Source organism: Nuphar pumila, chromosome 15 (assembly GCF_984573655.1).
Source record: "Nuphar pumila chromosome 15, dmNupPumi1.hap1.1, whole genome shotgun sequence".
Classification (NCBI taxonomy): Eukaryota; Viridiplantae; Streptophyta; class Magnoliopsida; order Nymphaeales; family Nymphaeaceae; genus Nuphar; species Nuphar pumila.
In genome coordinates, this window is record NC_143263.1 from 87966874 (window position 1) to 87980874 (window position 14001).

Genomic DNA, 14001 nt, shown 5'->3' on the forward strand with positions numbered 1-14001 from the left:
ACAAAAGCACAAAACATAAATGTGCAAATGCACTAACATGATTCATAAACAATAAAAGGTTGAGCAATAATCCCCAAAACCTTGATTTTAATATACCTTAAAACATTTAAGGTTTCAAACATCATATATCCATCACATTTATATATAAATAAGAGCATCCATAAAATCAATGGCCAAAAACAAACGAGTGACACACTCATAATTAGAGATCATATACCAAATCATTCTAGAGTCCCAAGGTGCCCATAACTCACCTCAATCACCATCTATAATATGGCAAGTGGACAATATAAAAAGACATAACACAAGGTGCCCATAACTCACCTCAACAACCATCTCTAATATAATAATAAGGCCATAAAAAAGGATTGATGCATCATATAACATGTGATGGATAGAAGATAAAATGCCATAAAAGGCAATGAACTCTTAGGAAAAACATTTTCCAAATATGTGATTTTACAAAAAGGGCCGATTCAAAGGTCCAACATAATTAATCACAACAATATGCTTTATAACGACAATTTTGCATGAACACGAATTATGCTTAATCTTCAAAAGAAGTCATTTATACAAAAAAGACTTATTATGCAACTAACACAATTATGAAATATTAAGCAACATCATGCGTAAGATCCGATATGGAATAATCAAAAAATAAAAAACAAGCCTCAACTATGATAGATATAAAGTGCAATTAAATGCACACCAAATGATAATAGATGCACTTTTATGCAATGCAAGATTTTTAAATGACAATAATCTTGAATGAGCAAATAACAAACTTAGGCCAATATAGGCATTCATAAAGATGGTGAAGTTTGAAAATCTTATGAAATCCACTATTGTAACTTAAAAAATGATGCTCACAACCAATCTCAAAAGATCCATAAAGGGTTACAAGTATTAATGAATCTTCGAAGGATATTATGCAAGGGAAAAGATACTCACAAACAATCTTCTCACAACAACTATGAAATCTTCATAAAAGAGTATATACTCACAATAAGATTATAAGGACCGAAAGGCTCCTTAAAGAGAGCTTCAAAAAAACACACAAAATTCCCAAAGAAGTGGGAAACTCCACTAAAGTGAGAGAAATCCCAACAAAGAAGAATAATATATTTGTTAAAAAACCTTATGATAAAGTAAGATTGTACTATGGCATAAATCTATAAAATTAAACATTTATTGAGGAAAAATTCAAAAGCTCTTAAGTTTTATCAAAAAACATGACTTAATAGATTATTACCAACTTCTAATGTAATAAGTACGCAACAAACATTAGTGAAGACCATAAATTTTATAATGAGACAAGCTCTTTAAATCAAATTGAAAAATCTTTTAAGAGTATAAAGATGCAAAGAAAATCACCATATTCCATAAGACTATTTTAAAACTTAATTCAACCGAAAAAAAACTTTCTTAATTAAATGTTGCTCATATAAAAAGGACACATTAGGTAAGTGAATCAAAACTTATTAAGGAATTTTTCATATATGTCAAGCATTTTTCGAAAAACTACATCTCACAAACATTTTAATCTTAACATACCTTTCTTTAATGACTTACCATATATAAAAGGTATTCTTATGAACAAAGTTAGGTTTAAAATATAAATTCAAGGCTTCCATGGTCATAAATTTTTACCGACCCATTAAGTTTTGAGCAATCATATATCTAATTTTTCGCAAATTTTCAAATAAAAACATACGAAAAAGTATGTATACGAAAAAGATTCAATAGAGTATCAAGTAACTCAAATTTTTATAAAAAGACATAATGACAAAGAGTACACATAAAAAAAAAAGAACATATTAAATTCTTCATACAATACTTAAAGAGATAGAATGCATACCGAATAACTTTAAGGAAGAAAAGAGAGAGAAATGAATACTTCACCATTTTTCTTTAAGAACTTCTTGAATACCATGTTTCCCGATGCACCAAAGAGCAACTCGATCTCAACCTTGCTCTGATACCATGTTAGAAAGTGACTTTGAATACTTTAGGTTCGATAATGAACCCATACACATGCACATTAAGTGCGAATATACCCACTCAAGGGAACAACACAAGCACATCATGTGCTAATACATAAACCCATAAAAGGGGTAAATATGACTTAAAGTCATAAGTTGAATATTATTGAAGAAATAAGAAGAGGGTAAAAACCCTATACAATGGAGCATAAGCTCCTCCAAGGAGTGTCGAATACAAAGGGGGAGACCCCTATTTATAACACAAGAGAGGAGCCACATAGGGGGTTCCCAAAGGAGTCGTTGGGAGCCTCCAACGGTCACATTTGTGACCGTTGGGGGCTCCCCAATTACTCTTTGGGGAGCCTCCCTAGGTGGCGCAAACCACAAAAAATAATAAAAAAAGAAACTAAAAAATAAAAGAAAAATTACATGCATATTCCAATTGGAATATGCGTAAAATGACAAATTACAAGAATACCCTTGAGGGTATTTTAGGAAGAAAATATATATATTTATATATATATATAAATAGAGATACGTATACATATATATATATATATATATATATATATGTATACGTATCTTTATATATATATAAATATATACTTGTACATATAAGGATTATATTTCAACATACATATATGTGTACGAGTACACATATTTTAACAGACAAAAGAGCTCGATTATGCAGCACATCAAGTACCAGTTCTTACTACCCATGGACAAGTTACCCCTAATACTTATAGTAATTAATTTGAAGTCATTTTTTATTCTAAACACACAAAGTGAAAACTCAGATGGCTCAACAAATACATTTTTGCTAATCTAGAAATCTAGACACACTAAAAAACTTAGTGGTCATCATTTAGAGTGAATAACTCCATGTAATACAGAAAGAATTCAACTTCTGAAATTTCAACAGTCAAAAGAATTATGCTTCACCACATGGATGGTAACTGAAATTAAATAACTAGTCAATGGAATTAATAATACTGCTATATGAATTAAATCCAGACTGAAAAGATCAACATAGAATACCACACGTATTCCCAGCAGTGCAGCCACCAAGACACACAAGAACATTAGAACAAAGATTTCAGTTTGACACCGACTGGAAATGAAAAAATTGACCTGTTGCTTTGATGCTCCACACAGTTCTGATATCCAAATTCGTTCACAGAAAACATAAGCCATGATGCTATTTTACTAACAAAACCAAATGACACAATGACCTGTTCACTAAATAAATCTTTTACTCCGAACCATGATTAGTAAATAACAAGTGTCATATAAATAAACTAATTACTGTGAATTGGATACAATGCTTGCAAGCATGCACATAATGCCTGAAAGCATGCAAGTAGTCAATTCCAAAGATTCCTAGTTTTCTTAGTGAAACTAAGACAAGGCATAAACCATCCTTGTTTAGCCTTAGTAACTTGCAAACAAGCATTTCATGTTATATAAAAAACTGTCTGCATAAGCAAGCAGATGACACACAACTTTGCTCATATAGTCATTTAGGCCATAAAAGACAGTAACTGACAACGGTTAATAGTACAAATTACTAACATCAAATTTATCAAAGCTAAAAGTGGAAGACAAGAAAAAACAGGACTTCACAAAAAACTGGCATGTGATGGAAAGAGGCTGCCTGTCAATAACATTCTGCGACGTCGTAGTTCCTCTAAATGATAAGGTTCAGTGAACTTTCCGCGACGTCGTAGGCGGCGAACTGCCTCCGTCACCGCGATCCGACACTGGACCATTTAATCGGTAGGAGCGACCGACGGTGAGTAAGGATAGAAATGTACCTGAATATAGTCATCGCCGGTCGGTAGAGGTCGCCGAACGTCGGAAATGTCGTCAGAAAGGTCGCACTAAAAGGTCGTCGGATAAGGTCGCCAAATCGCCTGTGCGAGAGAGGGAGGAAGAGAGGCTCGAAAGAGGCGTGAGAAAAAAAACCCTAAGCCTCTTTCGAGTTTTATTTTTCACGATTTTTTTAAATTTCCCATTTTACCCTTAATGAAAAAAATCTTTCTTTAAAAAAAGGGTAAAATGGGTAAAATGCTTATGTGTACCCCATTAAAAGGGTACACGTCCCCCTTTAATGGGGTCACATCCCCCTTTAATGGGGTACACGTCTCCCATCAAAGGGGTACGCGTACCCCATTAATGGGGTACACGTACCCCATTAAAGGGAGATGCGCATCCTATCATAAGCGTGCGCTTCCCCGTGCATTTTGGAAGTGCTGCGTTCTGCACTTTCGAAGCGCGTATCGGGGAAGCCGCTTCCCCTATAGCATAGGCGCTTCCGGTAACTCTGGTTTAAACTACCATTCAATGGAATTGAAGATTGTTTCATGAGTTGCATAAAATAATGGGAATTGTAGGTATGGGCTTATGCAGTTCCGAGGTTACTCCTTCTGCAAAACTTGGATAAAGTTGAGCCAAAAGATCCTGATTCAAGATAAATTCATAAGAAAGTGGTATTTCTTCACGTTCCATGAAACAAATGAAAGGTTTTTCGTTTCTTATAGCATAGAACATGAAGCTATTCCCCTTTTCTTATCAGATATGGAAGCTACTAAGGTTGGTTAGCAAACCAAGCCGCTTGTAACTTGGCTCATTTTGAACCAGTAGTGAGTAGGGGTGGCATTTTCTGACACGACCGCCAACCCGACCCGCCAACCCACTTCTTAGTCGGGTTCGGGTTTGGCTTAAACGGGTTCGTGTCGTAAACGGGTCGACCCGCCTAACCCGTTTATTAAACGGGTCGGGTTCGTGTTAGGGGTATGCCAACCCGTTTAATAAACGGGTTAGGCAGGCAGGTCAACCCGTTTACCCGAACCCGACCCGCCAACCCGCCCGCTAACCCGCCAACCCGTTTACCCGACCCGTTTATTAAACGGGTTAACCGTGTCGTGTGGGGTTACCCGTTTAATAAATGAGTCGGGCTCGTGTTTGCCACAACCGACCCGTTTAATAAACGGGTCGGGTTCATGTTGAGGTATGCTGACCCGCCAACCCGACCCGATTGCCACCCCTAGTAGTGAGATTGTTTGGGCTCCTACAAAAAAGCTTGTTGTCAGCTCAATATGGTCTGGTCATGTTGAATGAGTGGAGCTTGAATAAGGCTGTTTGGTTCGCCTTAGCTTGTGTATGCATGTAAACATGGGCATATTACATTTTATAAGATATGCATCATATTTAATATACCAATAAATTACTCACTAAGCATGACCTTGAATACAAGAGGTTGGGTGCCAGAAATTAAAAGGAATTTTTTTCAGGTTGGTGAGCAATTTCCAGGTAATAAATTCCTGTAGAATTCTTTGCAATACTTGGAGAGATTAACCACTGGATCGGCATCCTGTGGACATTCATATGTAATTCTCATTGATAATTTTATAATGAGCTGGTGGGGGTCTGCCTCATGGTTGCCAGTTGAGGAAGCGGGAGCGGGAAGCGATACGGGGAAGCGAGGCACTTTCAAAATTTTAGGAAGCGTGGAAGCGTGGGACCACTTAGGAGCGATTCAGGAAGTGTCTCGGAAGCGACCTAGGAAGCGTCTCGGAAGCGTCTCGGAAGCGAGGGGGAAGCGAAAAAAATAAAAATAAAAAATAAAAAATACAAAAAAATTGAAAAAAACAGGGGAAGCGTGGGGGAAGCGTGATGGGAAGCGCGCTTCCCATTAAAGGGAAGCGCGTCCCCCATTAAAGGGAAACGCGTCCCCCATTAAAGGGAAACACGCTTCCCAAAAAAGGGGGACGCTTCCCCCACGCTTCCGAAGCGCGCTTCGGGGAAGCGCGCTTCCCCTTTTAGCTAGGCGCTTCCGGTAACCCTGGTCTGCCTACCCCCAGCTTGCCTATAAAAAAAAGCAAAACAGTCTCAAAGTACAAATTTTCTCGTTAATGAGGAAAAAGCGATCCTAGAATTTACCACCTGAGAATGATCTTTTGTTTTTTTTTTCTGTTTGAGGGAGGACAAAGATGCCACAAGTTTAGAGAAAGCCCAACCCCATGGAAATTGCGTTTGTCTTGAACTGAATAGACCATGATGTATCTGATTTTCTGGGATTAGGTGATAATTTGGATCTGCTTGTTTGTATGTATTGATGTTTTGTGGTACTAATGATATGCAGGAAAACTCATACTGGCCTTTGTATGTGGATGCAAACAAGCAGGGATTGCCTGGTGACCCTGGTCCTAGTAGCAGTCCATATCACAGTCATGGTTATGTCTATGGAATGAATGAATATGGTATCAGAAGTGATGAAGGCCGAAGAACTTGGGGAAATTATTCTGTGGCAAGCTATGATGAGCCACTGGCACTTGTGATGCATGAAAATGGTAGCTCTGAATTGACTTCGATGAATGGTCTTGCTCATATTGAGGAGTGTAAGTTAGCATTTTTCCTTGTACATAACAAAAGTATAGTTCTTTTTGTTATTGTCATCATCATCATCATTGCTATTCTCATTTCTCCTTTCTCTTTCAAAGCTTGAGACAAATAAAAATCAACTTTGGTGTTTTCTGCTTCTCAGATGACTTCCCACCATTCCTCACCTCCTGCCATGAGTTTCTACTTCTAGGGTTTGTTGTTTCTCATTTGGTGGTTAGATATTCTGAAAGGGTTTCTCCTATGCTAGCTAAACACCTAATGTCATTATAGAATTTTCTTTGTAACTATTAACTCTTGAGATGCTGCTGCTTCATATGTGCTTATAGCAAATGTATTAAGTTCGCTTGAGTTGTTCCATGTTTAAGTTTTTTATATCATCTGAAAGTGGAACTTTTGATCAAGAAATGTTCCAGATTAGTGAGTCATTAACTATATTATCTTTTAAGTGTAAATTCTTCTTAGATTAGTCTACATAAATAGGACCCAAGGTCACTGGTGCCAACAACCCTATTTCTTGTCTTTGATTGATCATGCTCATGAATAAGTTACATGTCTAGTAAGAATTTTCTTTTCTGGAATTATGCATTATGTCACTTAGCATTTGGGTTTGAAGTTGATGCTTTGTGCCTTTTCAAGGCAGGACTGCTAAGTTAACTGGGTCTTGAATTGCTATGGTAGCTATCCTTGACAAGTAGTCATTACACATCTGCCCAGGATCTTTTTTGGGCCAAATACCCCTTCTCCATGATTTTCTCTTTTCTTTATTAGTTTGATTGGCACCCTTGGCATAATCTTTTGATGAGTGTGGGCTATTGGCCAAAAGTTGCAGTAGCAACATCAGGTCATTGTCTCTGGAGTTGCCAATATCTTCTAATTTGCACAAAGGAATTTGGTTGACATGCCCATAGAAGAGAGAATTGCAGGGGCGTTATTAATATCCACCACTTCTAATGGATGCTTACAAGTTCTTCAAATAATTTTTTTAACACTAGACATTTCTGTAATTTCTAAATTACACCTGATAGTTACACTTTGAGGATTCACCCTTATTCCCTTAAAAATTTGATGTGTATTCTCTTCACAATTTTTACTAACATACCTTTAGCAGTTTAGCAATGAAATTAGTATTGTCATTGAGATCTATTCTCTGAAGTTTCCATTTGAAATATTAAAAGAGAAAGGAAGAATTTAGTTGAGATATGTTCTATCAGTAAACAAAAGTAATTTTTAACTCTACAGTAGCATTGGGAATTTCACTTCTCAGGCAGTTATCTAGGCATCTTAGTTGTTGTGGGGTGCAGTGTCTTGGCATTTTATTGTAGCATTGGGAATTTCATTTCTCACATAGTTATCTAGGAATCTTAGTTGTGGTGGGGTGCGGTTTCCTGGAATTTCATGTTTCTTTTATTTCTAACTTTTGTTACTGCAAGTTCACTATATCAATTGTTTTCCTGAAATTAATTGGAGGTTTGGTATTTGACTGACATTAATTTTTGCAGGCAATCGAGGAAACCATGTTGCAAGTAGTTCCCAGGTGCCTACACTAACCACCATCGATAAAATAGTTTCCTTTTTATATCTGTGCCTATATTCACATTAAATGAATCATTTATACATGTTACATTCAAAGCAAGGATATATTTTGCTGCTCTGGAGGATTATTCTGTTTACCCAAAGCACTAGACTACTGCATCTAGATTTTTTCATGCTTTGATTCTTTGCAAACTTTGAATATTGCATTATGATGTGTGACCATTTTAAATGATTGGTTTTCCTATTCATGTCATTTGCTCCTTTGGAGCTTGAAAACTGCTCAGATGACATTATAAAAAACCTATAGTTTTGTTCATTTTAGTATTTTCACAGTAAGACAATAGTAGCTGAGTGGCGTCTTTGAATTGAGATACGATTTTTACAAAATATGTGCCTAAAAGCATGTTTCTGTATTGCTTTACTAGGTTGTTTGGCAACTGATTGCTTTTGGCGGACTGAATTTGGATTAGTCAATGTTGAGTTAGTTGAGCTCTTGTTGACAACCTGCGTTCCTGTTTCATTTTGCAATTCCACATCTTATGCTCACTTTAGTTTTCTCTCCTGCCTTTCCCTTTTCTATTTGCTGTATGCAAATCTTTCCTGGTTTATCTTGTTTATGCACGTCTTTTTTCCCTGTCTGTTTAAGTGGGCATAACCTTTGGCCCAAAATTTCCTTTTTATGCTAGTAGGAGCCCAATCAGCATCTTAAACATTGTTGTATGAGATCTTGTGGATGGGGGTTCACTTGGATAATTTTGGTGAGACAGGAAGTATGACCTGTGTAAGTTAGTATGTAGGTTATGTAACTAAGACCTGCAGTATGAACTTTGCCAATATTTCAAATGACAATTAAGGTGAGGTATCTACCAAACTTGCATGAGGTGTCTTGCATATATTGAAAAATATCAAAGACTATTGATATCTTGTCCCTTTGTCTAAAACTCCAGCACCTCTACTTTGGTTTTGCCAAATCATAGCTTTTTTGTATGCTTTTTTTCATTATAATGGTTGACCTTTTTGTTAAGTATCTTACACGGTTAACTAGTTATCCAAGAACTTTTGACTTTTATATTTAACGCTAATGGTGTTCCTTGTATTATCCTGCATGGATTGCCAATCTTTTTTTTGCTGATTGTCTAGTACTGAATGCCACTGCAGGCACCCACTCAGGCAAACACTTTCCCATGGGAAAACATGGAGACATAGGGGCCCAATAGTTTCTTGAGTAGAGTGCCTTTCTATATGAAAGACACTTTCCTCCCTATCCTGTGAAATAGACGGGCGTTTGTTTCAACCCACTTCCTATGAAATAGGTATGAAATAGGCCCTCTTTCTTATGAAAGAGGCTTCTTTCTCGTCAGGGGTGAAATGAACACATAATATCGGAGCATTGTGAGAATGTTCCAATATTTGACCTTCACCAGACCTGATGTTGTTTATGCGGTGAATCAAGTATCTCAATTTATGCACCAACCAATAGGCACTCACGTTAAAGTTGTGAAGAGAATCCTGAGATATTTCAAAGGCACATTGAGAGATGACTTATATTATAAGAGATGAGGGCAAGAAGAAGATATGCTTACAGTTATGGCATTTTCTGATGTAGATTGGGTAGGAGATCCAGACAAGAGGAGATCGATTTCAGGATATCATGTTTTTATTGGCGAAAATTTAGTCTCTTGGTTTAGTAGAAAACAAAAGGCAGTAGCATGGTCAAGCACTGTCGTTCTGTTCCCATGGGGTTCAGACTAGATCCAAAAAGCAATTTCGGATAGATCTAATAGGGTAAACAAAAAACAGGTTTAGTTGGGTTTTGATAGGTTTACTTAAAAGTTCGGTTCTCCTAAATGGTTGGGTAAAAAAGTCTCAAATTTTCAAGGATTGATCTAGACACGTCTGGGGAAGTCTGGTTAAAATTTGAGTAGGGTTTGAGTTTTATGAGGCCGAGAACAGGAAACCGGCATTCAGGACAAGACTGGGTTTTAGGTTTGGTAGAGTTCGAAAAATAGGTTGGTTCTCCTAACTGGTTCAAAGTTTGGGGCTGATTTGGCAGAGAGGATAAGGAAACGTAGAGAGAGATGCGGTTCAAATTTGAGAATCAAACTCATTCTGGATAGGGAAATACAACTATTCAAAGTCGGTCTAGATTTTGCGTTTATCAGCAGGCTGAAATTGAGCCTTAACTATGTTCACACAGTTTGGGAGAGTTCTTGGATAGGCTGTGGCTTTGGACAAAGGTTGGGACCACTAACTAGACTTAGGTAAGCCTGGGACCACTAACTAGACTTAGGTAAGCTTCTTGGGGATGGTTTACGAATGTTGACACGATTGGGCTAGGCTTGTACTGCACGAAATGCACGACTGCACTCGGTAAGCTTTGAGTCCATCGAATGGGCTTGACGCACCTTGGAGATGGAGGGCCTTGGCCATAACCTTGGTCCTCTTGTGATGAACAGTCCCACTAGGGACCAGCCGCCACACTTGAGTAAGGTCTGGACTCTGGACCTTACTGAAAAGAGAGACGAGTCAAGGGAAGGGACTTGTTAAAATATAAAATGTAATATATATATATATAATATATAATAATATAATATTTATTTTTATTTATTTTTCTTTTCTTTCTTTATCTTTATTTTTATCTAGTTCATTTCAAACTAGAAATAGGAATCTACTCAAGATCCCATTTGGACTTGACTAGATATATAGTCGTTGGACCTAGTCCAACGGCTATAATTAGAGTCGTTGGACTAGGTCCAACGACTCTAAAGAACAACTCTTCTTCCTTCTTCCTTTTCTTGTATAAATAGGGGTGATCCCCTCCATTGTAATACAATGCTTCTTAAACATTTCTCATGAGAAATAAAAGTTTATTATTTTTATTATGTTCTTTCATTTATACCCTTTTGTGGGTTGTGCTTGTAGTGTCTTCAATAGACACCCATTGTGAGCTTTTGTGCGTTTATGAAAGATCACCATTTCATTACATGGTATCAGAGCCTTGAAGCTTTTTTAGATCTTGGTGAATTTTTACCTCGTTTTCTGTGCCTCCTTAGTAAAGGGCGATTCATCCTCTTGTCCATGATTCAAGTGCTCTTTTTTAAAGAAGGCATTTTGAGGAAATTTTGGCTACGCAAATTTGTGATTGTGCTCTCTCTTCTCCTCTTATCTCTCTTTTATTTTCTTTTCTTCTCCCACCTATCCTTCTTTCTTTTCTCACCCTTGTAAAAGATAAATGACAATGATAAAGTCACCATCATGCGTATGAAATTAAATGACACCAACTATGTGATGTGGGCTTCAATCATGAAGCACCACAATTGGGGTAAAGGGTTGTGGGGTATAGTGGATGGTTCCAATTCGGAACCAAAACTAGTTCTCACAAAAATTGAGAATGACAAAGAAGTACCTCTCACAGAAGGAGAAAATAATAAGGCCTTGGCGACCTACGAGAAAAAATGGAATGAGTGAATGATACGGCACGTCAAAATTATGTCATGACTAATTAATAGCGTTGACATTAAGAAATGCTCTAGTCTAGCCAATTTTGAGCATGCCGATAAAGCTTGGGAATACCTTAGAAATATGTATTCCCTTAAAGATATTGCATATGTGTGCAATTTGCAAGACAAAGTTCAGACGATGACTTAAAAAGACAAAATTATTAGGGAATATTACAATGAGTTATCCGAACTCTCGGAAGAATTGACTCTTCTTGAGCCAAAATGACATTGTCCCAAAGATATCGAGCTTCGCCAAAAACAACTCTATATGAAACATTTTTATCAGTTTATAAATGATTTGAGGCCGAAATTTGAATCAACTAAATCAGCTCTTTTACATCGTGGAAAAGTTCTCTCTATCATTGATACTATAGAGGAACTGACTATGTAACGCCCCAAAATTTCGACTTGTGATTTCGAAAACCTTATCGAAAAACCTTTCAAAGACTTAAAGTTTAATATTTAAAAAAACAACGGAAGACATTTAGAAAGAAACACAAGTCAACAATCCTGGGTACGTTAGCTGAAAAACCATCATTCACATGTACAACATCTTAAAGGAATTTAAGAAATAAGACAATCGATTAAAATCTGCAGTTTATTACAAAATGAGCATTTTATTCCAAAGTTCAATAAATCTAAGAAAAACTCCAAAAAGTCCCAGAGCTAAGCCGTCAGCAGAAAGAAGATGAATCTTGATCCATGTTGCACCACGCCATCGGCCGCCAGTGAAGTCCTACTCCTCACCTGCCCATGAAATGGGTCAGTTTCATAACAAACCAGTAGGTGCACGAACAGATAAGTAGAATGAAAATAAAACAGGATATTCATGAGATAAGCAATTATCATATTTAAGCAATTAAAGCAGTTGTAGTCTATTCTAACAAATGTAATAAGTGCAAAGAGTGGTTAGTTGAAGCAGTGTAAGTCTCAGTCATCTACATCTATTCATGAATATATTCTTTAAGTTCTGATATTAACTGGCCTGTGGGTACGCACAGACGCGAAACGTAGAAACAGCCGAGACCGATCCGGGGGTTTATTATGTCAGGTATTTTCATTAACCCGGATGACTGACTGAGTCCGCTCCTAAGGGGACGGTCAGTGACCAAGAGAGTAAATCCCCAAAGGCATTCGTGGCCCATGGATGCATCCAACTTCTGTAGAAGTGCCTGAGAATTACCACCTAGGATAATTTATGGTAATCCCAATTCCCCTAACTCCGATGACCGGGGAAAACCGAGTCTTTTGCTCGTGGGGTGGTTGTTAACAACCTGTCCATCGGAGTCTTTGTACCATCCATCCTCTCCCTTGATGAATCGTGAAGATCGGATGGGTACGACGGGGGTTTCTTAACCGCCGCCCCATCCTACATGCTCTGGTCCATTAGACCCACTCGAGCATCTTGCCTGTGAAGGCGAAATGGTCACCATTTATGTGATCTCAGCAATGTGCTAATTGCACTCATCGAGGTTGCTACAACCTCATCAACCCACCATCGTAACCCACATGGGACGTACTTGTCCAAAAGTACGATCATACCTTCCTAGAGGTACAACTACGATAATGTTTTATGATTTCTTTGGTTCCTACATGACATGTTTTGCTTTTCTGAGCAATTGGCCTGTGGAGGCCGATATTATCACATCAAAATCAATAAAGTGTAAATTTAACACTTTAATACACTCCATGATCTTACATAAAATTCATACCGTACCTGCCTTAAGGTTCGATTACAATAGCAATTGCAGTGCATTCTGAGTTTATTCACAAAGTCTACCTTAAGTATGCACTTTCAAAGGAGTAATCATGCAAAATAGACAATTATCAGTTAAGTAATCTTACACGTAAACAGGCATGCCAATTAAACTACTTGATGAGTCTACCCAAAGAATTTACATTATGCAATTTCAAAAGAATCACAAAGAGTAAACTTTGACCAGTCAATATTTCTTCAGATACACAAGTATAACTATTCTATCTCAGAAGTCTTATTTTATTTTGTTCATACATACTATTCGTGCGACTTTCCCCTACCTCGGGATGTCGTGCAGCTGCGTGCGTCTACGCGTGTAGATGATACGAGGCTCGGGCCGCGGAGCCAGAGCGAGGGGTCCGATGCGAGGTCTGCAATAGTGCTACGTTAATTATAATGCGGAGAAGTAGAAAACAAGCCTGCCTATAGGAGAAAAAGACAGGCAGCAGGGGTGTGCCCCTGCTGGCCGAAAACCGAAACACGACAAGGGCGAGCCCTTGCCTGCAGACAGCCGCGGGGAGACAGGGCTGAGCCCTCTGTCAAAAACAAATAGCGTGGCGGCAGGGGAACAACCCCTGCCGACAGCCACCAAGTGGCAGGGGCTGAGCCCCTGCCAACAGCACACAGTGGCAGGGGCTGAGCCCCTGCCGACAGCAATGGATGGCAGGGGGCCAGCCCCTGCCGGAAGCATAAGGATGGCAGGGGGCCAGCCCCTGCCGGAAGCATAAGGATGGCAGGGGGCCAGCGCCTGCCGGAAGCACATGGATGGCAGGGGGCCAGCCCCTGCCGGAAGCACCAGACGGCAGGGGCCAACCCCTGCCGACAG

General features: G+C 38.3%; 1 protein-coding gene across 4 annotated transcripts in view; it reads left to right on the forward strand.

The window, feature by feature from the left end:
* LOC149815914 (E3 ubiquitin-protein ligase BIG BROTHER-like) overlaps positions 1 to 14001 on the forward strand; it is an 82330-nt gene that overhangs the window by 23747 nt on the left and 44582 nt on the right. For all 4 annotated transcript variants that reach the window (XM_089989095.1, XM_089989096.1, XM_089989094.1 and 1 more), the window contains 2 exons: positions 6127 to 6382; positions 7886 to 7920. In XM_089989095.1, coding sequence (XP_089845221.1) covers positions 6127 to 6382; positions 7886 to 7920 — 291 coding nt within the window. The remainder of the gene's footprint in view (positions 1 to 6126; positions 6383 to 7885; positions 7921 to 14001) is intronic.